General features: G+C 32.0%; 9 protein-coding genes and 4 pseudogenes across 13 annotated transcripts, besides 6 other annotated features; 3 read left to right on the top strand and 10 right to left on the bottom strand.

Moving 5' to 3' along the window:
* Positions 1 to 19,637: a mobile genetic element.
* Positions 507 to 941, bottom strand: TVAGG3_1006170 (uncharacterized protein; the record flags this gene model as incomplete). The annotated part of the gene is made up of 1 exon (XM_051254427.1): positions 507 to 941. One exon carries the CDS (start codon positions 939 to 941, stop codon positions 507 to 509), a length of 435 nt encoding a protein of 144 aa, XP_051080001.1.
* Positions 987 to 1,258, top strand: TVAGG3_1006160 (uncharacterized protein; the record flags this gene model as incomplete). The annotated part of the gene is made up of 1 exon (XM_051254426.1): positions 987 to 1,258. A coding segment is annotated over one exon (272 nt), but the record flags the coding sequence as incomplete, so codon positions are not given.
* Positions 4,547 to 5,548, bottom strand: TVAGG3_1006150 (annotated as a pseudogene). The gene has a single exon. A coding segment is annotated over exon 1 (1,002 nt).
* On the bottom strand, positions 5,861 to 6,178 carry TVAGG3_1006140 (organellar and viral DNA polymerase type B; the record flags this gene model as incomplete). The annotated part of the gene is made up of 1 exon (XM_051254425.1): positions 5,861 to 6,178. A coding segment is annotated over one exon (318 nt), but the record flags the coding sequence as incomplete, so codon positions are not given.
* On the top strand, positions 6,269 to 6,742 carry TVAGG3_1006130 (uncharacterized protein; the record flags this gene model as incomplete). Its single annotated transcript, XM_051254424.1, has 1 exon — positions 6,269 to 6,742. The coding sequence occupies one exon, from the start codon at positions 6,269 to 6,271 to the stop codon at positions 6,740 to 6,742; it is 474 nt and encodes a 157-aa protein (XP_051079998.1).
* TVAGG3_1006120 (uncharacterized protein) lies at positions 6,796 to 6,954 on the bottom strand (the record flags this gene model as incomplete). The annotated part of the gene is made up of 1 exon (XM_051254423.1): positions 6,796 to 6,954. One exon carries the CDS (start codon positions 6,952 to 6,954, stop codon positions 6,796 to 6,798), a length of 159 nt encoding a protein of 52 aa, XP_051079997.1.
* On the bottom strand, positions 8,751 to 9,691 carry TVAGG3_1006110 (annotated as a pseudogene). The gene has a single exon. A coding segment is annotated over exon 1 (941 nt).
* Positions 9,866 to 10,354, bottom strand: TVAGG3_1006100 (uncharacterized protein; the record flags this gene model as incomplete). Its single annotated transcript, XM_051254422.1, has 1 exon — positions 9,866 to 10,354. One exon carries the CDS (start codon positions 10,352 to 10,354, stop codon positions 9,866 to 9,868), a length of 489 nt encoding a protein of 162 aa, XP_051079996.1.
* On the bottom strand, positions 10,707 to 11,792 carry TVAGG3_1006090 (integrase core domain containing protein family; the record flags this gene model as incomplete). Its single annotated transcript, XM_051254421.1, has 1 exon — positions 10,707 to 11,792. The coding sequence occupies one exon, from the start codon at positions 11,790 to 11,792 to the stop codon at positions 10,707 to 10,709; it is 1,086 nt and encodes a 361-aa protein (XP_051079995.1).
* On the bottom strand, positions 13,950 to 14,808 carry TVAGG3_1006080 (annotated as a pseudogene). The gene has a single exon. A coding segment is annotated over exon 1 (859 nt).
* On the bottom strand, positions 16,857 to 17,710 carry TVAGG3_1006070 (annotated as a pseudogene). Its single transcript has one exon. A coding segment is annotated over exon 1 (854 nt).
* TVAGG3_1006060 (uncharacterized protein) lies at positions 17,835 to 18,477 on the top strand (the record flags this gene model as incomplete). The annotated part of the gene is made up of 1 exon (XM_051254420.1): positions 17,835 to 18,477. A coding segment is annotated over one exon (643 nt), but the record flags the coding sequence as incomplete, so codon positions are not given.
* Positions 19,638 to 21,203: 1,566 nt separating the features above from the next.
* Positions 21,204 to 21,241: a mobile genetic element.
* Positions 21,242 to 22,422: 1,181 nt separating this feature from the next.
* Positions 22,423 to 22,456: a mobile genetic element.
* Positions 22,457 to 24,071: 1,615 nt separating this feature from the next.
* On the bottom strand, positions 24,072 to 25,493 carry TVAGG3_1006020 (spectrin binding; the record flags this gene model as incomplete). The annotated part of the gene is made up of 1 exon (XM_001322487.1): positions 24,072 to 25,493. One exon carries the CDS (start codon positions 25,491 to 25,493, stop codon positions 24,072 to 24,074), a length of 1,422 nt encoding a protein of 473 aa, XP_001322522.1.
* Positions 25,494 to 25,615: 122 nt separating this feature from the next.
* Positions 25,616 to 25,652: a mobile genetic element.
* A 1,177-nt stretch (positions 25,653 to 26,829) lies between these two features.
* Positions 26,830 to 26,867: a mobile genetic element.
* Positions 26,868 to 27,519: 652 nt separating this feature from the next.
* Positions 27,520 to 27,636: a mobile genetic element.
* Between the last annotated feature and the right edge of the window lie 4 nt (positions 27,637 to 27,640).

Genomic DNA, 27,640 nt, shown 5'->3' with positions numbered 1-27,640 from the left:
ACATCTTCATGTCGAGTCTTTGAGAAAACATCTACTTTCTTTATTTGTTCGGTAGTTTGTGAGTTTGAAGTTATATATGCTTCTTCTCTTGCGTTGTCTTGAGAATATACGATACGACCATTTGCAAGGATTTGATATCCAGCAACTGCATAGAAAGCGTCATCGAAACCAATCCAAAATCCTGGTGGGTTTGTTTTATTGGAACCTGAACCAATTTCTTTATCTACAATAAATTGACCTTCCATTTTATACGTAATGAATGTATTGTAAAGGTCCAACATATTTTCACCAGGAGGTGAGAGATTAAATGTTACCCATGTGTTATCTTTAGCAGTTCCAGGTTGTGATGGAATCTTTGCGTCAGAATATTTTCTATTAGTGTCACCAATTTGAACTGCATTGTCTATGATATCGAAATATGAGCGAATCTGATGAATATGCTCTGCTGGAGTAAATTCGTTTAACTGTTCGTTCTGCATGTATTTACTTCGGATAAAAATATCTATTTACTTCATTATTCTCACTCTTCTTCTTGGCATTCGTGGTGGAAGTTGTTTCTTGACATTTTCAATGAACTGTACATTCTCTTTTGTCTCAACTTCTTTCACTGGTGGGTCAGGGTTCTTTGACTCGGTTTGTTTTTCAATGAAATTCACGAACTTTGCAATAAGCTCTTGGTTCGTTATTGAAAGTACATCTGGCTTCTTTTCTTCTGGTTCTATTGACTTTTCAGTTTGAACAGAAGGTTTTATATGGGCTTCGTGGGCTTCGCCCTTGCCATGCACCTTAATGTTGTCGCTCTCTGCATTCGCTAATGGTACCTTTCTTTTTCTTACGTATATTTTACCATCTTTACTCTGACTTACGTAATAGAAAGGATGTTGTATTCCTCTTGCGTCATTTAATATAATAGACTCTCGCTCTGATTTTGACAAGCTCATTTTACATCGGTTAAAGTTTTAATTTAGTTTTTTATCTACAGTCAAATGACTCAGACAAGCCCTACGGACAAGACCCAAGGGGTCATAGATGTTGAAGCATTGAAGAAAGAAATTCGTGAGCAAATTTTATCCGAACTGAAGGAACAAAAACAAGAACAAAAGCCAGAGAGACCAAAGAGAAAACTTAGTGAAAAACAACTAGCTGCATTAGCTGCTGGAAGACAGAAGAACCCACGTTTGCTGGCGAAAAAAGCTAGAGAAGAAGCAAAAGCAAAGGAAGAACAAAAGCAAAGGAAGCTGAAGCAAAGAAAGAGTAAATGGTTTATTTTTATCCAAACTAAATGTATAGACAAATACCTTTATCTGTTGCGTTCAGTAGTGAAAACCCTGACGTCAAAATAAAGGGGAACAGAGTAACGTTTAAGTTTCCAACAGACTGGATTGTGAACATAAATGAAGAGAAGTACATTGGCATAACATCTATGTATATAACACGTGCTTTCAGAAAGGTTGACTTTATACTTCAAGTCGAGATAGAAAATGACGAACAGTCTTTAAGCGCCCAAAACATTCACATATACAAATACTTTAAAGACGATACAACATTGTTGCAATGTATGATTTCATTTAATGAGATGTTCGAGAAAAAGTTCAATATTGAAGTACAAACTTTACAGCCTTTACGTGAGTTTCTTGCACAACTGAAGGAAGAAGGTAGTCAGCCACAACTTATAGACTTTCATTATGAATTTAATGAAAATGAAGATGGAACTCATGACTGTCAATTCATTGTATTCTCACCATTCAATGAAGTCGCTAAAGAGAAAAAAAATCCATTACGTATAAGATTTCAAATCTCCGAACCAAGTGATGATTTTAAGAATGTTTTCAATTATGATGCAATGCTTCCGAGGAAAAATGAATTTTCAAAGATTGTAACCTGGCATTTGGGATAGAAAGCAAGCAATACTTTACTCTAATATAGCCAAAGGCGTTGAAAATGAGTTCCATTGGTCATACAAGAACTTCACCACTTCCTAACCCTAAATACTATAAATTAACTGGCTTCAATCGTGAGTTTTGGATAGACATGTACTCCACTCATGACCATAAATGTCCAGTGTTCTTGCCTCCAGACATAAGGACTGTCTCTACATTGAAGCACAACTCTTAAACTCTACCATCGCAGTATTGTAAAATCTACGCTAGCTTTATTTTTATCACGAATGACCTCATTGGCTGACAAAAATAAATGACCTCATTCATTGACCTCATTCATGACCTCATTCATGACCTCATTCATGACCTCATTCATGACCTCATTCATGACCTCATTCATGACCTCATTGCTGACAAAAATAAGCCGCTAGCGGCAAGGGCGAAGCCCATGACCTCAGAACTTCAACTTACGAATAAAGCTTGTTTTAGTCGTTATTGAAAAGTTGAACTTTTCAGCAAAGCAAGGTTGACATGACTTACATAAGTCGAATGCAATCTCTTGACCATCATGAAGTGCTTTGTAAAGTTTCATTAAACTGAACTCAGAGTCTTTCATATGTTCCAACAGGTATGTGAATGTTCTTATCTTCATTGTAATAGCATTGTATAGCTTCAGGAAACATTTCATTAGCGGTTAAAGCAATAACATCTTGCTTCACGCCTTTCATTCTGCAGTGAAATGCAACTTCATTTAAATCGTTAGTGAGTAAGTCTATGTAGGTCTTCTTTCCACAGAAAATACTTTTATAAGCTAAACTTTGTTTTCCAGGTGTTATTTCTGCAAAGTCGCTATGAAATTGACCAAGGTTCTTTCCTATAAGTTCGCGACCATATCTCTTTTAAACTCTGCTGCTGCAAGCTTTTGGTATGTCTTCATTATATAAGTGCATACTGTCGGTATCCTGGTAAAAGATTTGAAGTCCCATGTCCTCTGCAGTACAGAATACTTCATTCATAATACGTTTTGACATAGACAGAATATTAACACCAAGTGGACAGAAGTTAAGTGTCTGCAAATGCTTTTCGTTAGCTTGAAAATAGTTTTATCTGAACCATCCAAACCTTCGAACTTCACTATATGGTTGTAATTTCTTATAGCATATCTTATAGCATCTTTGTCATTTACTATGGTTATTTTTGACTCAATAGGAGATAGAATAGTTTTGCCATAAATGCTGTTCAGAATGAGTTTTTATAATTTCTTGTAAGGGGTTTCTTTCTTTCTTATACTTTAACCTTAACTCAAACAACTTCTTTACTTCATCTCTTATTCTCATATCTCTGTTTCCATCGTAATAGTATCCTTGCAACACTTCACATTTGACACCTTGATATTTTATGAGGTCTTGTAATGTTATATGGTCAACATACATGAGACAGCAAGTGTTTGAACTTCTTGGAACGTTAAGTTCTGGATTTAGTTCAGGGTCGCAAACTATTAAATGAAAGTGTCTGGGTATACAATCTCTGTTATCTTAATGAGAACAAAGAAGCCAGACATAAACTTTTCACCAATGGGTTCCTTTTGGTCGTCATCGAATAAATGTCTCATGAGATACTCTGTGTTTAACATTTCTTCCTTCAATACTTTTGGAATACCTTCTAAAGTATAAAGTCTTGCTATAGCGGATGGATATAATGAAACAGCGTCGAAATCAGCAATGAGTTTCTTTTTGCTCTTTTGTTTCATGTTATCTGACAACATACATCTTCCACCTTGAATGCATCTCGAAATAAATTCTCTTGGTTTATTTGAGAGGTCATAAAGATTTCCATTCGGGAAGTATACTCTGTTCTCAAACAATTTGTTAGCAATAGAACAAATACTAACGTAGTCATAAACGTTTAAATCAAACTCTTTCAATAAGTCATTGCGGAACTTTACAAAACCTTCTTTAAAATTCTTACATCTTGTTTGCAGTAAAACGTGCTATATTTTTCTAAGTCGAAGTGGTTTTCATCTATTCTGCAACCTTTGATGGAATCTATGTTTTTCATGAATGTATCTGCATCATGGATAAACTTACATGCTTCAGAAATGACACCAGTTCTGTTGTCATTTGCTAACAAAACACTGCTGTAGTAGTTATATGGAAATACTTCTTTCGGTCCTGTTTTGTAAGTTAAACATAGCAGGAAATAGTTTAAGCTTCTTATTTATAACACTGTAAGAGTCTTTTATAATTGCCGTCCTTTATATAAGCCAGTTATTTGCATTGTTCGTGAACCTTTAATGATGGGAGTTCCTTTCACTTCTGTCATGTGTCTTAAGATGAAGTTTATGTCATAACTGAGGTTGTGGAAATATATTAAACTCTTGTCAGGAAGTCTTTCCAAAAATTCTGTTGCACAGTTTTGACCCCAAATGCTTTCACTAACTGAACCATCTTCACTGTCATAACAGATGTTAAAAGCTTTATGAAAGCCGTTGTGCTACACTCAAAGTCAGCAAAGAAAACGTGCTCAGGAATGAATTTACATTTAGCTTTATTTACTTCTTTTGACTCTGCTTTCTTCTTCAGTTGTACACAATACTTTGGAGCATATGTCAAATCTTTAAATGGTGCAAGGTTCTGTTTATATAAGTCAGTAGTATATGTGAAAAGTTCTCCATAAGAAATAGGTTCGAAATATTTGCACTCCCACAATGTTTTCATAACATCCCATAGCGGTGTTGTTCTATCATAACGAACTACATATTTATCTTCTCTCTTTGTATAAATCTTCATCTGTTTCTCAATGTTCATTCCACCACACTCCTTCAAGATTTCTATATAGTTTCGAATGAAATATGTTGTCATTGGTAATCTTTCATTTAGCATGTAGTGGTCTTCAACAAGAAGTAAGTCAATAGTTCTAACAGTTTCGCATTCTTTTGGTATATATCTCTTTATTTCATTATGTCTTGAGTCATTGAAATAACCAATGGTAACATTAAATGCTATACCTGTTGCGTCAGAAATTTCTTGTACTTTACTTTGAGGAAAGTCTCTAACACGAATGACTTCTCTCATGTGGTCAATAGTTTTCTTCATTTACTCCAGCCTGAATGCAAGCATAAACGAAGCAGTTATCTTCTGTCATAAGTGTTGCAGTTCTTTTGTTCAGTTCATTGAAGATTTGGTAGCGTTCAAGATTTATAGGTAACGTGCAAAGATACTTCCAGAACTGACCGCTTCTCTTCTTATAAAACTTCTTTTCACCATTATCTTTCCAAAAGCTTTCTATAAGTGCTGGGTTTCCTGTTTGCTTAAGAGCTTCCAAAATGGCTTTCTGGTCATTTGTCAGTGTGCTTTCATCTCTATATGGTCTCTTTTTTGGTTTGCCTTTCTTTACATCTGACATCGTTAAGCCTTCATATTCTGTTAAATCATACATCTTTATTTCAGTAAGATTCTTTATGTTTGTCAAGAAGAAGTCATAGTGCATTTCAACAATACCTGCAGCATTTGCTTCTATCTCTGATATAAAGTTCTCCTTCAAGAGCTGATGTAGTAATGTTCCAATATTATTGAGGTTTAACGTAGAACATTCATACTTTCCACCAAGTTTATAACATACCATCCATCTCTGTTGCGAGTTTATTTTAATTTCTCTAAGAGTCTCATGAAAACCTTACCGAAATGTTTGTGTAAGTAGTCTCTGTTTGGTTCATCTAAAGCTTCGATGTTAAAGTCAATGAGTCTATTGCCTGACTTCACATTTCTCTTCCTATTCTCTTCATCTTTCTTTAACCATCTCTCACCTTCTTTTGGTTTGTCGTCAATGGAACGAATGACATCGTTAGCTTTGCGAACTTGTTCTATAGCACTTTTAAACATCTCTCTTCTCTGTTGTTTCAGTGTGTCGTCTCTTCTTCTTGTTTCACCAACGTTTGCATTTGTTATGTCAAACATCTCTCTTCTTACTTCATGAGGTACAGCTCTTCTTGTTTCACCAACGTTTGCATTTGTTATGTCAAACATCTCTCTTCTTACTTCATGAGGTACTGAACGTCTATGATATAAGTCAATAGCAATGTCATTTAAAGGAAATGCTCTTGCATGGACTTCGTCCTCGCCGCGTTGCGGCTTTATGAACTCATGAATTCTATCATAACTTATTGCACCATTGTAGTCTTTAATGAAGTCAGCGAGTGCTTTTTTGTTTGTTGCGTAATGCTTTGCAACATCTATATTAGCTTCTGTAAGAAGTTGTTTTATTTCCGAGTGTTCTAACTTAGACAACTTCCGATACATCTTTAGTAGGAAATAAAAAATATTTTTTGAAAAAATTAGATTAGATTTTTTTTAAGTTATTTTTCAAAATAATTTAATATTTTTATTTTAATGAAACACATGCAAGATTGCAAGTTCTTTTCATACAATGCTCTCGCTACTGCCATCAAGAATGAGTTCAATAATGCTTCAAACGTTAATGTTATCTTTAACAAGAAGTTTGTGAAAGAATCTAAGTTTGGTCAGTATGTCAGACCATTAGCTATCGTCATTGACCGCAAACGTTATACTTCACAAGAGTTAGCAGTAGTTTTGAAACAAAAGGGTTTCTTCGTGAATGTCAAAGATACTCATTATACTATTATAAAGAACTCCAACATTGACTTCTTCAGTATTGCTATGAATCTTTCCGAACAGAAAGAATATAAGAAGGGTGAAACATCTGTGAAATATTATCCTTCATCTCTGAAGACAATAACGAACAAAGATGTTATACAAAAGTTCTTACCAAAGGTTGAAGAAGCTTCAATTGACATTGACGAAGGAAGTGAAATGGTTGAAGAAATAGACCCTGAAGCTATTTAAGCAAAAAATATATTTTTGTATAAAATTTCAAAGCATTGAACAAAAAAGTTTTTTTATTCTTCCTCTTTGAAGTTATCGAAATATTCTGTTATTTTTTCCTTCAGTAATGGTAAGTCTTCTTTGAAGGTAAGTATTGTGCAACCTTTGATGTCATAGTGTGTTTGAGGAAGAGTATTTTTGACAATTTCTTTTATTTGCTCATTCGGTGTCATTGAAATCGGTAAGTTTTCACGATAGAACCAGTTTCTGTCAGATTTATATATTTTAGCAAGGTCGTAAAAGCTTTTGTTGTTTCTTCTGACTAAATGCAACATAACCATATCTCTGTCTTCTTCATTCTCCAACTCTTCAGTATAAATCATATACTTATAGTTCTTTTCCTTTCCTTTTGGTACTGAACGCGGTATTCTTTTCTGTATGCTTTTGTCTTTGGATTCAATGACTTCATCTTTTGCTTGAAGTTTCTTTTCCATCTCTCCACGTTCTTGTCTGTGAATTTCGTCAAGAAGTTTACAAACATACCAAGCATAACGAGGTGAAACCCACATTGCTACAGCATTTACGAGAAGTCTATGAACATAATATCCTCTCAAACCGTTTGGCAATTTTTCACGATTTTCATAGAGTTTTGGCGACTGGGGTTTTTTACCTACTCGCTGTTCTTCACTGTTTTCAGAAAAAAGTATGTCTCGCTGTGCTTCATTTAATAGTTCAATAGTGCTTTGGTTCCTAAACCAGTCTTTAGGAAGTTTAGTATCTGGAGCATAACATGCTGTCAAAATACTTTGCATTTGATACATGTCGTCTTTGACAGAACGAATGAGACGTAACTGTTTGTTATATTGTATGTACTCGTATTCTTCATTTATGGCTTCATGAACGATAGCAGTTGTTGTGTTCTCTAATGTTGACATATCTGTCTTTACATACAAAATAAAAAAATAAATAAAATAAAAACTAACTTTATTTTTTTTGAGATAAACACTATTTCTCACAACATTAAATTTTATCCTGTATGAAATGACTTTAAAAAGATTATTGACTGACTTCGAATCTATCTCATTGACGCACTGACAGACCCTCAAAACTGTGTTGAAAGTTCTTTAAGCTTTAAGATTGAAGGTACGACGCATTTTGTCTTCACTTACGTATTGAAAGAATATGACCGTTATCATAACGAAGTGAATCAAACACTAATAAAATTTGTAGATAAAAAATTGGTTAACAATGAATATTTTAAACGTGAAGACCCAAACACTGCTGGAGATGATGAAGAATACAGACAAGTTATTGAAAAAAAATAACGCAAGATTAATGCAATAGAAAAAAGTTTAATGAATGTCTTACAAACACGTATGAATATCTTATGCAGTGGAAGCCAGATGGAAATAAATTTACGTCAAATATGCAATTTATAAAATCTTATGTCGACAGGCTACGTAGCACAGTGGTCTAAGGTGGTGTTATGGAGGGGTCAAGGTCTGTGGTTCGAACCGCGACAGCGCCGTATTTTCTTATTTTCTTTGTTTGTCTTGTTTGTCGTGAATAAAAAGTATCATAAAAGTGCTCTATCTTCCACGGGAATAAATAAAAAATTTACTTTATTTCTTCTTTATTTCTTCTTTATTTCTTCTTTATTTCTTTGTTCCCGTGGAAAGAAGGGTTTTTTGCCGTTTTTTCTCAGCCGAAATCAACGATTTTTTCATTTTTGGAATCCTTAGCAAATGAGGAATCTTTTCTCTCGTGGAAGCTTTGACCAAAAATAATGTTTAGGTGAAGAGGTGAGATGTCACCTGTTTTTTCACCTGTTTTCTCACCCTAGTTATTTTATAAACGTTTCACATGGTAAACGTTTATTTTTTTAAATTTTGTGAAAACTCAACGGTTTGACACAAGCCCTAAAATTATTTTACTCAGAATTTTGTTGCTAAATTCAGTAAAAAATAATGTTTAGGTGAAGAGGTGAGATGTCACCTGTTTTTTCACCTGTTTTCTCACCCTAGTTATTTTATAAACGTTTCACATGAATTGTACGATGTATATTTGAAATCCTAAACAATTTCGTAGCTTCTATTCTTCTTTTAGTATGTCAAAAGTTTTAACAATACCGAAGGTTCTTTATACTTCTTCTTGACGTCAGATAGAAGGAAATCTTCTGCTGTTGGATAGTTTTGTTCAGAAATTCTAACATGTCCATTTTATCTTCTGCTGGCTTTTCTGCTTCTTTCTTTAAGTCTGCATAGTCGTTTCTCATTCTTTCTATCTCTCTTTGACGGAGTAGTTATATTTCCTTATTGCTGCTTTACATTTTGAACATTGTGGGTTCAACTTTGCGTTATATTCTGAAACCTTACCTGCTAAAACAACTAAGGCGTCAATGGTTTTCTTCATCTCAAACATAGCGGGTCTTATCTGTTCATTCCATACCTTACCTCTTCTATCTTTATCTCTTATTTCCCAAACACATTCAGCAACTAATGAAACAAAGTTATCGTAAGTCTTAAACTCCTCAGATTTATATATGTCAGAAATGTTTTTATAAACCATGTCGCAATCTTTGTCCATAACCTTATGGTTGCAATGAAATCCTAGAAACTCATAGTTTACCTTTCGAATGAACTTCTTTATTTCTACTGAGTCAGTTGGTTTCACTTCTATTTCATCATCGAATTCAGGAATAGTTAGTTTTTGATGCTGAATTTCAGGTAGTTTAGGTAAATGGTCAATAATGTCCTGCATTTCATAAAGATATTCTTCATTTTCTTCATCTTTCGCACTACAGTCTAAATTACTTGTTAAAAGTTCTTGCTTTATCTTCTGGATTTTTGTTTCGAAAGTATATGAAGAAGGAATGAAGCTTTTCATCTCTACTAACATTGACGTAGGATTCATGACTAACGAGTTTGGTGAAGTTGTTTGAATTGTTGTAGAACCTATTGTTGAAATCATATCTTTACATACAAAATAAAAAAATAAATAAAAATAAAACTAACGTTATTTTTCTATCTTAAGGAAATTCATGAAAATTCAAGAGGTGAAAAAAGAGGTGAGAAAACAGGTGACATCTCACCTCTTCACCTAAACATTATTTTTTGGTGAATTCAATAAAAATAAATGGTTCATTTACTCACAATATTTTTTTACAAAACGACCCCAAACTTTTAACTTCTTTTCTGCAGCTTCAAATGCTATCTTAGCGAGTTCATATTCTCTAAATTCTCTCTTTAAATCTTCTTGTTCCCATTGGTCTAGTTCGTATGGAGAATCTCTATAACCATAATATATCTCACGTTCATGTTCTAATTGTTTTTCACACATTTTTCCAACTTCTTCTTCGAACAAAGGTTTAGCATTCTCCACTGTATCTTCGAGTTCTTCTTCATCTAACTTCTCATGAACTTTCTTGTCTATGGAGTCCATAATATCTTTGACATAAAATGCATACTTTACAGAGCACCATTCAGCAACAAAATGAACGAGGTTAGGATGTATGTAAATACCTTTGAATTCATTCATAACGCCCTTAGTAAGCTCATAAAATGCTTGTTTTGAGGTTGAGCCACTTTTGGCTCGACCGTATTCTTTCAACCAAAACTCAAGAATTTCCTGCATTTTAGCACTATTGAGAAATCTGTTTAAATGGTTTAACTTTCCTGCTTCTCTTGCCATCTTTGTTGCATTAATGTAACCATCCTTGTCTCTACGTAAGACTTCAATACCGTTATAAGTGCCTTTTGTGAATGTTTCGCCATTAGATTTGTTCGTGAATGTTTTTGCTTCGACTGACATTTCTGTTCTTACATACAAAATAAAAAAATAAATAAAAATAAAACTAATTTTATTTTTTCTATCTTAAGGAAATTCATGAAAATTCACGGGGTGAGAAAACAGGTGAGAAAACAGGTGAAATCTCACCTCTTCACCTATAATATATTTTTGTCTGATTTACATCCAACGAAAAAGTTTAGAAGAATTTTCTTATTCTTTCTGGCATGTTTTTATCTTTCCAGTACTCCCGCTCTAATGGTCCCAGATGAGTTGGTTTAGATTCTCTCAAGTTCTTAGATGGTATAACATCTTCAACGCCTCCTTCATATCTTACTTTATAAGTGTCATCGTTTGTGTTGTAACCAAGTATTTCAATAACCACTCCTCGCTTTGCTTCGTCAATGGTTTCAGCAAGTTTGCCATTACTACTTTCAACTAATTTATGTCGAGGGTAAAATGCTATGGAGTCGTCAGCAGCTTTTATAAGATATCCATTACCTTGCGTAGAGTCTACGATATAATAATTTCGACTTAACCTTAAACGTTTCTTTGTCAGTGGTTTGTCGTCAAGAACTACACGAACTTTTGTACCAGGAATGAGAGTAAATTGTGTTGAATTTCTGATATTTTGTGTTTGGCTTCGTTTCTTTTGTATATACTTTTCTTCTTGTTGTTGTGTCATTGAATTTGGTGTATGTCCTGTTGTAGAATGTGTTGAGGAATTATATACTTCGAGAAAATGTTTCATTGTTTCTTCGGTAAAGTCTCGCTCTTGATTTAAATCTCTGAGAGTCCTTATGAAGCGGTTTATGATGCCGAGTATGTTATGGTTATGGTCTTCAGTAGTGTAGTGAGTTATGTTATGCTTAATGAGAAATTCTGTGATTTCATTGCTGAGGTATGCACTGTCTTGGTCTGATGTTAAAGTACTTGGGTTATGTTCTGCTACAAACTTTTGTAAAACTCTTAACACTTCATGAGTTCCTTTATTTCTCATTATATACGCATATGCTTTACGAGTGTTAACATTTATGAAGATGAGGAATGGTTTATGTCCTCCTTTTCTGCTTTGAATGAGAGTGTCAAATTGGTATGCGTCAGGAGTGTTGGAGTAAATTGGTAAAAAGTAGTCGTAAGGGTTTATTTTTGTTTGATGTACAACATTTTTGTCAAAGAACCTTTTCACTTCAGCTCTGTTAGTAAATCCCGAACTCTTTGCAGCTTCATTGAACTTCTTAAATGACCTCCATGGATGTTGTTCGAATACTTCTTTCAAGCTCATTTATGTAAAGTTAAAGATTTTAACCAACTCGTATCCAAGCGTGCATTGTTATATAAGGAGGCATATAATCTTTTCCATTACCTGCTGGGTCTGTAATACCAGCTACAACATGTGTATGATTTCCTGCAGTTCCACAGAAAATACCTGTGCTAACATCTTTGGGGTCAGTTGTGATATCATATCTATTCATTCCCTGTCTATTCGAACCCGCTGCAAGATTTGTATAACCTCTTTTTGTTATTGAATGTGAATGGTTTCCTTCCACAGATGTTCTTCCACTGAACCTATGCATATGTGAAGGAAGGTTTTCAATACCTATTTTCTTTGAACCTCCCATCTTCATTGACTGCGTATTAGTGTAGAATGGAAAACTGTCAACTATTTCATACCATCTACCACCAAATAAAGTGTTTGGATTTATTGGATTCATAGACGTATAAACAGCTCCTATAGGATATATTAAATCATATATGCTCATAACTCTATAAACATATTCTAAAGAACTTATGTCATTAAATACCATTTGGAATGTATCTCCCGGATGAAATGTTGCATTTGTTCCACTTTTATAATGTAATGTTAGTTCAATAGAATTATCCAAGAAAAATTCAAAAGTATCTGGTTGAAGACCTCTAACAAATTCAAATGGAGTTGCTGGTTCACCATTTATAATTTCTGTTGTAAATGTCATTGTATCTGGTTTCGAAAATTTCTTTGTTAGTTCTGCATCCACATAAGTTTTGTCAGCTTTATTATCTAACATTGTTGGTAGTTCATGTGCTTCAAAGTTTCTGGCATGACCTTCAATGTTCATACATTGTTATTTAAGGAGTTTAGTGTATCTTTTACGCTTGTACTTGGATTCTCTAAAGGTGCACTTGAACCAAGGGTATAGTTCAATATTACATCGTCTGCTCTAATAGTAGTGAAGGATTCGTTTGTATGGTTCTTGTCGGCTTTACTGTCTAATGTAGCTTGAAGTTCATTTATATCGGAGATATTGTGTTTATGAGATTTCAAAACTTTGTTCGTTGCTTCGAGTTCAACTTTGTCAGCTTTACTTTTAATAGCATCTTCAAACGTTATTTTTGCCTTAACTCTCAAAGTAAATCTTGGTTCAACTAATACACCGTTAACATTGAAAGTAGAGGCATAAATTTCACCGGTATAACCAAATGCTTCTGGTGCTTTAGCTACATCATACTGTACAGTACAGCTTATGTCATAACCTTTAGCACGAATGTATTTATATCTTCTTTCATTAACATTTTTTGTCTTCGCTTCATCACTTCGTGTTAAATATCCATGGTAGTCCGTTATAATCTGTTCGTCTGAAGTTATATAATGAACGTGGTTCTTGACTTTATCACTCAGAGCTAAAAGCTCATTTTTGTCTGCTTTTCGGCTAATTTCTCATTAACATCATTCACTTCTAATTCAACTCTTCCGCCAGAACTCTTATTATCATTAATCTTTTTCATTAATTCGGTAATTACGTCATAAAGACTATATTCTGTTTTCGGTTTTGTAAATAATGAGTCAAAATTTCTTTTCATCATTACATCGCTGACATTAATGATATCACCAATTCCTTTTTCATTTATTCTCTTCATTAGTTCTGCAATAATGACGAATATATAATCTGTTAATTTATTCTCTTCATCGAGGGTTATAGAATGTTTTGAAATTGAATCATTAACTCCTCTAAATAAATCAATAACTTCAGGATACACGTTTTTAATGTCTCGAATAACCCGACCAGTATCCTCTGGTTTCTTTCTTCTTCGTTCCCGTCGTTACGTGGTTTTATATCTCTAACCATCATCAACGCAGCCATAACCGGAGGGTTTGTTGCTACCTGTTCGAAAATCCGTCCGTTATGTATGGTATATCTAAATAATTTCTTTGTGTTTGTTAAAACATTTGAAACAAGTCTTTTAAAACCATCTACAAAATTTCCTGTTTCACCTAATGTTCTTGCAGCATTTACAAGCTCACCCATTCCCGCTTTTGACCCCAAAAACGTCCATATTGCATTTATTTCACTCTGTATAGTTGTCCATTCAGCGAAACTAACACCCGCATTCGCTAAGCTGAAAATGAAATTCAGTGGATCGAACTTAATTCCACCTTCTTTTTCAATTTCAACGAACTCACTAACATGAGATTTTAAGTATTCTTTCGTTAAAATTGTTTTCCCCGATGTTATGTCATTAACGAAACTATCACCGTCAAAAGTTAACGAATTCAATTTCGTCGTTGATGCTTTTATTTCATACACCGCTTTATCGATAGTTTTTGGCTCACCTTCTTTAGAAGCATATGAAACATTAATGAATGAATTATATGTATTCGTGAATGAATTAAAATCAATGATTTTCATTAATGACGCCTTTAATGATTCATTAACTGTTGAATCCCTTAAAACAATTAATGAACTGTCCTTTATGAAAGGTACACTGCAAACCGTCGAGTTTGGATCAAATGCTGTAGTTGGTGCAGGAATATTAATGATATAAGTCATTAAATCATTAAGTGACGTAAATAATGTTGTCGTTTTTGATTTAATTTCTTTAGCATCTGTTATATATGGTAATTTTATTTCTGTAGTTTCTGAATTAAAGATATTCGCTAAAATGTTTTGTAAACTGTTTTGAACAGCAGTATAAACCGTTGAATCCGGAACTCTTACGATTTCACCGTCCTTAATAAAAGGCATTGCACATGGTAGTGCTTGGGTCAAATATTTCGGGATTATAATTCAACATATATTCTAATGCTTCATATACAGACTTATATACTGTTGTATTTCTTTCATAATTTCACCGTCCTTTATAAATGGCATAGTACATGGAGTTAAAATAGGGTCAAACTTTTCATAGTCCTTCCATGTTATGTATTTCTCGGTATTTCCATCAGTGATAACAATATATTTGTCAGTAAGTGTGAGAGAGTATTGACCAAAATATAAACGTTTAGCTCTGTCAGCTTCATACGCATATGCAGCAATACTCATATTTTAATGAGAATAAAATGTTGTTCTATTTGCAAAGTACTGACCCAAACGAATACGGAACAGTAAAGCTACAAACAAACTTAGGTCTACAGAATGAGCCACTTGCATTCAGAGTTGTTGACTTCAATACTATCGCTTCATTCGTTATAACAGATGAAACAGATTTCATGGAGCTTGAAATAGATGGAAAGAAGCACGAAATAAGATTTCACAATAATGTAGATAATAAGATGAAACATTAGCTGGAGTGTTAAATGCGCTCATAAATACTACAATAAACAAGGAAACGAAGAAAACTTAATGAATGTTAAACTTATTGCAGGAGTTTTGAAGTTCATTATGCGAAGGAGTTTAAGATAAACGAATGAGTCATGAGTTCAATTGCTTCTGGGAGCATACCATATGACATTTCCTTTTGAAAAGTATTGAAAAACGATTGAGATGAAATCTGTTCCATACGTATGTTATGGTAATTGTTTGTACATTGAGTCTAAAATAGCTAATGTCACAGGTATTTCAGGAGTTAATAGTAAAGGTTCAGTAGAATATAAATCCTTCTGTTATGAAAGTAAATTCAATGTTCATTCAAACGTTCCTGTCATAGCAACTCATTTAGGTAATGGGTTCGCATTAGTTCATAATTTGAAAGACATGCAATTCAGACTTGTTGACTTTCAAGGCGAGCCTGTAGAACTGAAGGCACCAGTGCGAATGACTGTTGAAGTAGACTTTTAGAAAATATTAAATGCAACAGCTTACAAGAGAACTCAGAGCTAAAAATATAAAGTATGAATGTTATGTATTAGGTCATGAACTTTGGTTGTTGCTGTTTGATGAAACAAATGAATTAGTTATGTCAGTCAAGAGAACAGAAAAGGCGTCAAAGGCGCCGAGCGCAAAGCGCTATATTGTGTTAGTGAAAACTGCACCAAGTCAATAAGATTAGGTTTGCATTATGAAGATGAGTTCGATACTGTTGAAGAAGTTTTGGATAGATATTACAAATTGCTTTAATTTACTAAAACATATTTCAAACAAAGCTTATATTCTGTTGAAAGTTTTGTATATTCATTCGAATATTTATACTTAAACTCAACTCCTGTAGTTCCTGGTGTTTCAATGATGCGGATGTTACCTATTTTCATGAATGGTGGCGTTTGACCACAGCATTCGATTTAGGGTCGAGATAGTCAATGACACATTGTTTCCCTGTTATTCGTGATATAACATTTTCAAGGTCCTCCTTTGTTAGAATTATTTGGTTCTTGCTTATAAGATTTATCAAAAGCTTCTTTCGTCTTTGAGTAAAATTGTTTGATATAACTGAAGAAGGTAATGGTCTACGTTATATGAAGGATTTGTTTGAACATTTGTGTAAGGGTTGTCGTTGGCTTCTCTTGAAAGAATTTGGTCCAGTGGTGGATACTCTAACTTAACATCTGATGTAGCGTTAGCGTTTGAAGCTGAGTTTTAAATTCACGGATTTCAGTTCTGGTTCTTTTTCTTCAAACACTCTGAACTATAGTTCTTTTATGACAATATTGTTTGTCGTTCGTGAGTCAACATTTGATGTTGGTTCAATTGGAACATTAACGGCACCAGCTAAGATATGGATTTGCTTCTCATTTCATATAGAATAAAAACCTTTTATATGTATGAAATGAACAATATACTCGACAAGGGTTTGAATGTAAAGCTAACGAATGAAAATATTGTTGAATTCACTGAGACAGGTGCTGTGTATAAAGATGTAGAACTACTGAACAAAAGAGCTAAGGGAAGAAGCAGGAATATGAACAAAGGGTGGAAACCTATAAAAATTTATGTCAATGATGGCTCAGGAGGTTCAAACATAAAGTATGCAGAAAGTTATAGAGTTTATGCTCTCAAAGGTGAAAAGCCTTCATTTAAGAACAGCTATTCTAACGCATATCCTCAAAAGTTAACGGATGGGGAGTGGATGATATGAATGACAGCAAAAATATTAACAGAAATGGCGACAGAGATGCATGGAATTTGTTTACCATCAGTCAATTGAAGGTTAAACTTTAAAACAATGTTGGTCGTTCCCATGGAATATTTTGACTTTAATGGTATTAGTCATGATATGAATCTCAAGGTATGAACGAGGAGAGATGAGAGACTTATATGCTTCCCAAATTTCTTTCAAAAGGTAATGTTATACTGACTGTTTCCAAATGAGTTCAATATCATAACGTGAGAAACCTTGAAAGATAACGAAGTCAGTTATGAGACGTTTTATGTTTAAAGCAAGGAAACGCCATGTTTGCATAAGTATTGCTACAGTTAAGTGGTAATGTCTGACTTTAGTAATGATGTTCACTAATGGTGAGTCAGGCTTTGACACTAAACCTTTACCAGCGAAGTCGTCACAAACGAGCAGAGTGTTTGAAGGATATTTTTTGAAGGGGTATTTTGAAAGTTTTGATAGAATGTAGTTTGTCAGTCGTTTCATATCGTAAACTCCTGAGTATTGACGTAAGTGGTGTTTGTCAATAATTCTTTCCATCTCCTCAGAAGTCTTTTGCATTCCTGACTGTATGAACTCTACGATGGCATAATATTTCCTCTTACGTCGAATGTAACGTTGAAGAAATTCAATGAGTTCGCTATCTGGAACTTTAACGACAGATGCTTGAACTTTTGACATAAATGTTTTCGCTGTTGAGTCCATAGAGTCTGAAGTTGCTGATATAATGATTTGGTCATAATATGAATCTTGACCTAAACGCTCTGTTATGAGTATATGACGAATGAGGTTAAATGTCTTACCTGAGCCCATCTTTCCACAATAGAAATACACGCCATTTGAACAGAACTCATAGTCCTTACTGAAAGGAAGAATGAGAGAAGAGTTAAGTTTGTCTGTAGTTTCATTCATGTCTTCATCTACGTCATGTATTAAATGCTTCATTTTATCTCCATTAAAAATGCAAGTCAGAAATATTCAGAACATAGCACCGAGTCTAACTGACAAGAGTATAAAGATATACTATGAACATGTTATGATGAAACCTACCAAAATTCAAGAAAGTCAGTATACTTATGAATATCCAAGACACTGGGTAGAGTATGTAGGAGGTGAGAAAGCTATTGAAATAAGACAAGTTAGAAGTATTCCAGCAGGAAGAACAATATTATTGAAGAACTTTAATGTTTTGAGATATAATGATGAAACAAAGAAGCAAGATAGTTTTCCTATTGCTGTGTATGTGAACCTAGACACAGGAGATGACATGAAAGTTTTTAATACAAAGCTTCAAACGGTAGTGAGAGAACAACTTACTGCGGAAGGGCATCCATTACCTTCAGAAGTTACCATAGCATATAATTTTGAAACAAACTCAATAGATTTTAAAGTCATCTCTGCAAAGAAGTCAGGTTTTACATTTAATGAAGCAGATGTATATTCGAATGAAAACTTCAAAGCTATTGCATGGTTAGATAATGACGATTGCTTTAAGAAAATATTTAAATTCAGTGACTCAAAGATGTCAATAGATGACCTTCGTGGAATGTTACCATCGACGTTTACAGTAGAAGGTTCAGCAGGATTGCTTACAAGATTGTCAATTGGTGGTATTTGGTCTCGTGAGAACATTGTTATAAAATCCAGTATAAGTGAATTTGCTGAAGAATCTATATTATGTCTTTCAAACTATATGTATTCGCCACCGAAGCATTAGAGTATAACAAACTTTGTCAGTAAAGTTAACATAAACTTGTCGAACCTTCTTCAATGAAAGATGTTGTGTTACCTAAAGATGGAAAGGATGGACTCATTATTGAGATGATTTTAATTGCATATTAAATGAGCTTGTTCTTGAAGGTCATTCATGATGAAATAACTGTTGTAGAAGATGTTAGCAATTGTTCAGACATTTTGAAGCGTATAGATGAGATAAGAAAGAAGTTTATGAAGCCGCAACGCGGCGAGGACGAAGTCCATGAGAATGTTTATGTTTCATTGACTTTCTCCAGTAAAGAGAACTTTTATGAGATAATATTGAAGAGAGATGATTTTAATATGGTGTAAATGGTAGCTTGGGCAGCTTTAGGCGCAATGGGAACAAAAGCATTAGCATTTGGAGCAAAAGCACTTGGAGCTTATGACGCAGTAAATAAAATGAGTGGAGGAAGAGTTTCGAAGACATTAGATGCAAATAAAGGGAAGATTGGAGGCTGGGTTGCAAAGAAGTTAAGATTAAATAAAATAGGACTCATAAATAAAGCATCCAATTTGGTTGCGACTGAGTCGGAAAATGCTTTAGGAAAGGACGATGAGTTTGCAAAACACGCAAAAGACTTTAATGACCAGATGAAAGGTGAAACAATGCATTTAAATAGAGTCGATGGAACTCTTCCTCCACCAGTAGTTCTTCCGTATGGTCCCTATGGAATGTATGGAAACCCTTACGAAAGACCATTTGACCCATTGACTGGTGGAAGTAACTGGTATCATTACGGACGAAGAAGAAAGACAGTCAAGTTGGAGAAGACGAAGAAAGCAACTAAAAGAAACCAAGGAAGAGAGTTATAAAGCAATGAATTCAAGTGGGTGAAAAAACAGGTGAAAAAAGAGGTGAGATTTCACCACTTCACCTAAATTTATTTTTGTGCTATGTTTTCATACGTGTGAGGGTGGTGATATCATTAATTTTTAAGTTTATTTTACTGAAAATTTTATTTGGATGTAAATGACAGAACAAAAGCAACTCATACAAATCGAAAATATAACAAACATACATTTAAACATTTATTTCTTCTTCGAGCATAACATGTTCTTTACACTTCATCCTAGACCAGTTGACTTTTCATTGACTGTGTATAAAGATTGTCATGGTAGTTTTATAAAAACTTATGATGATGAAGGTAAGTTAACAAGACACTATGCATTTCAAAACTTGAGAAACTTTATGACTTCAAGTATGACTACAATAGAGTTAACATTGACGATGAAGATATAGAAGAAAATTTATGAGAACGTTTATTTTTTCATTAGTGAGTTCGTTAGTGAGGTGAAATGGTTGGCGGCTTTGTAAATATTTAAGGTTAAGTTAGTTTTTGCGTTCATGTTGTAAAATGTACGTTAACGGTTTTGTAAAGTGTCAAATTCACAAGTATTGGGTAAGGTGGAACGCAGTGCCACCATACCCAAGACTGGTGTACTAACTATATGAAGAGCGGTTTCTTCATGTTCATCTTTTTCATTGATATTTGCACCATGTGAAATAAGAACCTCGGCTGCTGATTTACTCTTAAAACGTGCTGCAATATGAAGAGCCTTTCCGCCGTCTTTATTTTTATAATTGATATTTGCACGATGCGAAAGAAGAAATTCAATTGTTTCTTTACTATTAAAACGTGCTGCAATATGAAGAGCGGTTTCTCCATCTTTATTTTTATCATTGATATATACATCATGCGAAAGAAGAAATTCAATTGTTTCTTTACTATTAAAACGTGCTGCGATATGAAGAGCGGTTTCTCCATCTTTATTTTTTTCATTGATATTTGCACCATGTGAAAGGAAATAATTGCAAAGAGATGGAATATTGAACAGCACTGAATTAAAAAAGCATTTGTTAAAATCGTTGGTTTGATCGAAATAAACTAAGAATGATTCAAGATTTTTGTATTTTCCGCAAACAATTAAATCGATTCCTATATTGTATTAATTCAACAAGAATGTAACAAAATCAATGTTATGTGAAATAATTGCATATTCCATGCATTTTTCATTAGGTTTTTGATATTTCAAACATTCACTCATAATATCAGGATTTCCTCCTAAAAATGATAATTCTAGACATGTTTGAGTTATTTCTGAGTGAAATTTCGTTCTTAAAAACTTGAAACAATCAACTTCTCCATGGTAACAACATAATTCAAGTAAGAAATATCCGGGGAAATAATCTGGATATAAATTACTATCAAGTGTTTGATCTTTATCAAATTCATCTCTTTCTGTGAATGAGATGAATCTTTCTAGGTCGTTATTCATGATTGCTCTGTAAATTGTATCTTCTGAGTGAATATCGAAATTTTCTGATTTTATTTTATTGAAATTATGTGTTTTGTTTAATTTAATTCCATATTCTTTATAGAAGAGGAAGTTAGAAACAATGGGAATACCGTTAGCCTCATTGACACAATATTCATCACAAATGAGTTTGGCAAGTTTTAAATATGACTTTGTATAGCGGTTATTATATGGGATAATATCTAAAATACCACCTATAATATATTGAGGAAGATATTTCTTTGAATCAATCAATTCTGTTTTGATCATTTTGTAAATTGAGTTTAATTCTTCTTCTTTTTCGGTTTTTAACTGATACAAGGCATTATATGAATCGATATAATATTTGTAGTGTTGTAAACAGAAATTCATCAAAAGTGACACCTCAGAAAAGCTAAAATATTGAATTTTTGGAACTTTTGATAGAGCACGTTTTTAAATATTAATTAAAGTAAATGTATATTTTGTAAAGATTCTTTTTAATAAAAAAATAAAATTTTGAAGAAGAACACAAAATCTTCTGAAAAATAATATCACATAAACTCATATTATTTTCTAATATATAACTATTTTATATAAAAATCAAATTCAATGATCTTAAAAGCGAAGGATAAACCTCAAAATTTACGAATATAATGAGTGGGAATATAATGCTTATCTATCATAAAACCATATGAAATATCAATTTTTGCTTTACGCCTAATTTTTGACGACAATTAGCAAAAAATGTTAAATGTTAACACTCAGTCCATTTGAATATGAAAAATAAAATTGACTTTGATTAAATGTTTTTATTTATCATGCAATTCTTCTTGCGACCAAAGATTTGAATAAAAGTTCAAAAAATAAGATAGCTTAAAAAATAATATACGGTAGTGTTTACTAATAGATGAATAGTATATAAATTCTATTAAAATGGATTTGATCCAAAAAAATATAAAACCAAAAATAATTGTTATAATTTAAATGAAGAAGTAATTTAAAACGATTTTATTTATGATCAAATTTTATATATTTTTTTGGATCAAATCCATTTTAATAGAATTTATATACTATTCATCTATTAGTAAACACTACCGTATATTATTTTTTAAGCTATCTTATTTTTTGAACTTTTATTCAAATCTTTGGTCGCAAGAAGAATTGCATGATAAATAAAAACATTTAATCAAAGTCAATTTTATTTTTCATATTCAAATGGACTGAGTGTTAACATTTAACATTTTTTGCTAATTGTCGTCAAAAATTAGGCGTAAAGCAAAAATTGATATTTCATATGGTTTTATGATAGATAAGCATTATATTCCCACTCATTATATTCGTAAATTTTGAGGTTTATCCTTCGCTTTTAAGATCATTGAATTTGATTTTTATATAAAATAGTTATATATTAGAAAATAATATGAGTTTATGTGATATTATTTTTCAGAAGATTTCATTCTATATGCCTATGAAAAGTACTCTCAAAACTAACTTTTTCCTAATTATAATTAAATCTAGAATATTGTATTATGCTTAGTATTATTTCATTTTTCTCATTCAATTTAGAATTTACAAATGTCAAAAAATCAAGAGCTGTTACTTTTGATGAATTTCTGTTTATTACAGTAGATACTTCGAAATTCACTGTATTTATTTGGGTGGATGTCTTGAACAGACATTAAAAAAATTTCTGGAAAAAATTTGCCATCAAAATTTTCACATATTTGCATTTTATCATATAAAATATCATTGAAATTCATTAGTGGAAAATCATATGTAAGGATGCCGTTTTGCGACCGGTGTCACTTTTATAGCACTAATTTTAGGTCTCTTGCGTGCAACTTAAAATATCTAATAATTTTTTACCTCGCATTCGGAAAAGACCTTCGCCTTCGGCTCCGGCCTTTTCCGAATGCTCGGCCACAAAGTTCATTCTAAGCACGCCGCCCTTTTTTTCCCTCTTCTCTCCCTCTCTTTCTTTCTCTTCTTTTTCTTTCTCTCTTCTTCCTCTTCCTCTCTCTTTGCTTTTCTTTTTTATTAAAATTGAATTTTTATTTCAATAATTAATAAATAGGTTTTAGAATAGACAATCCTTTAATATATGGGAAATTTTATGTGGATTCTGAATGTTTAAATTGAGAAATATCCAATTAAGGATTCATATTTGAAAAATGTTAAGTGTTTATGAAGAAAAATGTCATTTCCCATTGTTTCACTGTGGTGTAGTTAGCAGATCATGGATGAATATTTGAGGAAAAAATATATTCTATATCAAAATCAACACTTATTCATAATATCCACTTCGGAAAATGATGTAATTGAATTTTACATTTGAACTATATATTATTTTCATAGAAATCTATCGAATAAAATTAACTCATTTTTGATTTGAAAGATTCCTATTGTGAATTTTTGAAATTATTATTAACAAACCAAGAGCAGTATAATGGAACAGTTATATCATTAATCGCAATTTTAGGATATTTGACAATCGCAAATCGCATTTTTGACAAAATATCATGGGGGTTCTATAAGCTTTCCTATATGTACAGATTCCAAAAATCATAAAATAAAAACGTGCGATTCTGACAAAAACCCGGCCAAATAGCACGAAAAATTGAATGGAAGTAGCAACTTCAAAAAAATCAGTAAAATCGTGAAATTTATTATTTGTTTGATACCATTAAACTAGTATTCATCGAAAAAAATGGAATTTCAAATATATCATGATTCTCATTTTTAAAAAGTGCCACTAAAGCGAGGTAGAAAGGTGCCAAATATCGTGATATAGGATATTTGGATAAAGTTGCTAGCGTATCAGTTTTTTTCGCAAAGCAACATCCTTATCATATGTTATACATGTGGAAAACTATGACAATTAAGATTTTGCATAAAATATTTTATGAATTTTGATTAAGTTCATAGATATGAAATGAATATATAACAATAATAAAGCACAGATTTGTTGTCGCATTTATAAATCATTAACAAGCAAGCTATATCAATAAGTAAGAGTGGAGAGTTAAAATGTCAATATATAAAGTTTAATAGCATAAGATATTATTATTAAACTTTAAGGAATAATGGAAAGAATCTTCCTAAACATTTTAATACCAAAAAATAGCTTTATCAATATAATATAAAAAGATATCAATAGGAATAATAGAGAATCGCAATAAAATCAGTCCAATTAGTATTAATCTAAATGTTTTGATAATTAACTTTAGACAGTGATTTGTCATTGTTCTATTTCCACTAAAATAAGAGTTACACTAGGTTTTCGAATTTCACGTCTCTCCCAGAAATAATCGAACATTATTTCTACAATATTATTACTTTTGAACTCCATGATAGAATTAGAATATCCATGATGCAATGTTAACAAAGCTACCATTTCGCTTTTCTTCTGACAAAAATCAAGAGAATTTTGGTTATTTTCTTCTTCAAAATCCAAAAAATCTTGGCCATAGTCTTTCTGACAACGCATTATAGCTATGTCAAGGGGTGTCTGACCATTCTTATTTAAAGAATTTATATCAGCACCATGAGAAATTAATTTTTCAGCGTTTTCCTTATTAGACATTAATGCTGCTATATGCAGAGGTGAATTCTTATGAGTATTTTGTCCATTAACATTTGCACTATATGAAAGAAGATCGATCAAATCAGTGTTATTGCTTTCCAAATCAAATGTTTTATAATTTATAAGTTTTGTCACTGAGTGAAATTGGTTAAGAGTTCTTTTCATGAATTCGTTATTGTTATACAATAATGCATATGCAACAGCATTATTTCCAAATTTATCTGTTTTACTGATTCTTGCACCATGCGATATCAGAAGTTGAACAATTTCTTTATAATTCAAAAGTGATGCTAAAAAAATAGGGGTGAGATTATATTTGTTCTGATCTCCATTTACTTGTACACTATTTTTAATTAGAATTTCAATAATATTTTTATTTTTCAGTATTGTTGCAATATGAAGCAGTGAAAAATCATTTTTTGGATCATTAATGTTGACATTAGCCCCATGCGAAACAAGTAACTCCACCATTGCAGTATTATTATTAGACACGGCAAAATTAAGTGGACGTCCAGCTAAACTAACTTTTGCTTCAATATCACTTCCATATGAAATAAAATCTTTTGCAATATCTATTTGATTTTCAAAAATTGAAGTATGAAGAGCTGTTGCACCATGTGGGTCCGCTGTCAGGACATTTCCACCATTATTATACAAATATCTACAAAGATCTCTAATATGAAACACTGGAGAAAATCGTAAACATCCGTCCAAATCGTTATAATGAAGTAAATAAACGAGAAAGACATGGAGATTTAGGTAATCATAACATAAAGGTAGTATTGGCATATGGAATTCCGAAAATTGTATGTTGTAATCATCAATCAAACTCATAAAAGTATCAATATCATGTGATGCAATTGCAGCTTCAATTGTAGATGTATCAGGATTTTGTTCATTCAAACATTCTTGTATGATATATTGATTGTTTCCTTTAACTGCATTATCAAGGCATTTTTTGGTGATTTCCACATTGAATTCTGTTCTTAATAACTCAAAACAATTAACGGCTCTATTTAAGCAACAATTTGCAAGTAATTCATTGAGATCAAAACTCTCACTTTTCAAGAATTGCATTAATGCTTCTTTGTCATCATTTAATATTGCCTCTTTATATGTATTTTTAATGTCTTTATCATATTCTGAAAGAAATGAAATTCTCAAACTATTTTCACAATGATATTCTTCGGCTAATCTTGTAATAAACAGAAATTCATCAAAAGTGACAGCTCTCAATTTTTTGACATTTGTAAATTCTAAATTGAATGAGAAAAATGAAATAATACTAAGCATAATACAATATTCTAGATTTAATTATAATTAGGAAAAAGTTAGTTTTGAGAGTACTTTTCATAGGCATATAGAATGAAATCTTCTGAAAAATAATATCACATAAACTCATATTATTTTCTAATATATAACTATTTTATATAAAAATCAAATTCAATGATCTTAAAAGCGAAGGATAAACCTCAAAATTTACGAATATAATGAGTGGGAATATAATGCTTATCTATCATAAAACCATATGAAATATCAATTTTTGCTTTACGCCTAATTTTTGACGACAATTAGCAAAAAATGTTAAATGTTAACACTCAGTCCATTTGAATATGAAAAATAAAATTGACTTTGATTAAATGTTTTTATTTATCATGCAATTCTTCTTGCGACCAAAGATTTGAATAAAAGTTCAAAAAATAAGATAGCTTAAAAAATAATATACGGTAGTGTTTACTAATAGATGAATAGTATATAAATTCTATTAAAATGGATTTGATCCAAAAAAATATATAAAATTTGATCATAAATAAAATCGTTTTAAATTACTTCTTCATTTAAATTATAACAATTATTTTGGTTTTATATTTTTTTGGATCAAATCCATTTTAATAGAATTTATATACTATTCATCTATTAGTAAACACTACCGTATATTATTTTTTAAGCTATCTTATTTTTTGAACTTTTATTCAAATCTTTGGTCGCAAGAAGAATTGCATGATAAATAAAAACATTTAATCAAAGTCAATTTTTATTTTTCATATTCAAATGGACTGAGTGTTAACATTTAACATTTTTTGCTAATTGTCGTCAAAATTAGGCGTAAAGCAAAAATTGATATTTCATATGGTTTTATGATAGATAAGCATTATATTCCCACTCATTATATTCGTAAATTTTGAGGTTTATCCTTCGCTTTTAAGATCATTGAATTTGATTTTTATATAAAATAGTTATATATTAGAAAATAATATGAGTTTATGTGATATTATTTTTCAGAAGATTTTGTGTTCTTCTTCAAAATTTTATTTTTTTATTAAAAAGAATCTTTACAAAATATACATTTACTTTAATTAATATTTAAAAACGTGCTCTATCAAAAGTTCCAAAAATTCAATATTTTAGCTTTTCTGAGGTGTCACTTTTGATGAATTTCTGTTTACAACAATCTCTTCATTAACTCTATGTACTCATGACGATAACGTAAACGAGTTTTACTAACTTTTCTTATCTTGTTAATTATCTGTTGTGGTGTAAAATATTTAGTATCAATCAAGTTATCCTTGATATCTATGACTAATCTTGTTATTGAACCTTTATTCTCTGAATTAATTCTGTATATTTCATCCCATACTCGAATGTATCCATCATACTTATTCTTAAGTATTTCATAATGCTCATATCCTTCGTCGTATCCCATTGTTTGAATAATTAAGATGATAAGCATGAGTACGACCGATTAACAAACGATGTCAAAAAGATTAAAAATCCACTTTCATCGTCAAATATTTATTATAATTCATTATATTGTACCTAATATTAGAGAATAGTTGATTAAGTGTAAGCACCTTAACAATAATTTTTGACAACGGGCGCGAAGTTTCATTGAAAATCAACCTTAAAAACAGAATTGTAAATTCAACTTTAATGGTGTGTTTCCCACTTTTTGACATGCATTCATAATGTCAGCATTTCATTATTTTAATAGTAAAAAAGTTTAAAAGACATCTTAGGTACTATATAGGGATTTAGATGGCTGACCAAAAATATTGACTTTTGACCTTTGAAAATTTGGGAAGTAAAGCTTGAATATTAAGAGTGCACTTACGCCCATCTGACTTTAATTCAAATTTTTGACAACCGGCTTGAAGAGTCATTGAAAGTTAACCTTAAACATCCAAATTGAATACCATGTCATAGGAACGTAAGTGCACCCTTAA

This window comes from Trichomonas vaginalis, chromosome I, assembly GCF_026262505.1.
Source record: "Trichomonas vaginalis G3 chromosome I, whole genome shotgun sequence".
NCBI lineage: Eukaryota > Parabasalia > Trichomonadida > Trichomonadidae > Trichomonas > Trichomonas vaginalis.
The sequence above is the reverse complement of the archived record's forward strand: the minus strand, read 5'-3'. Positions and strand labels throughout refer to the sequence as shown.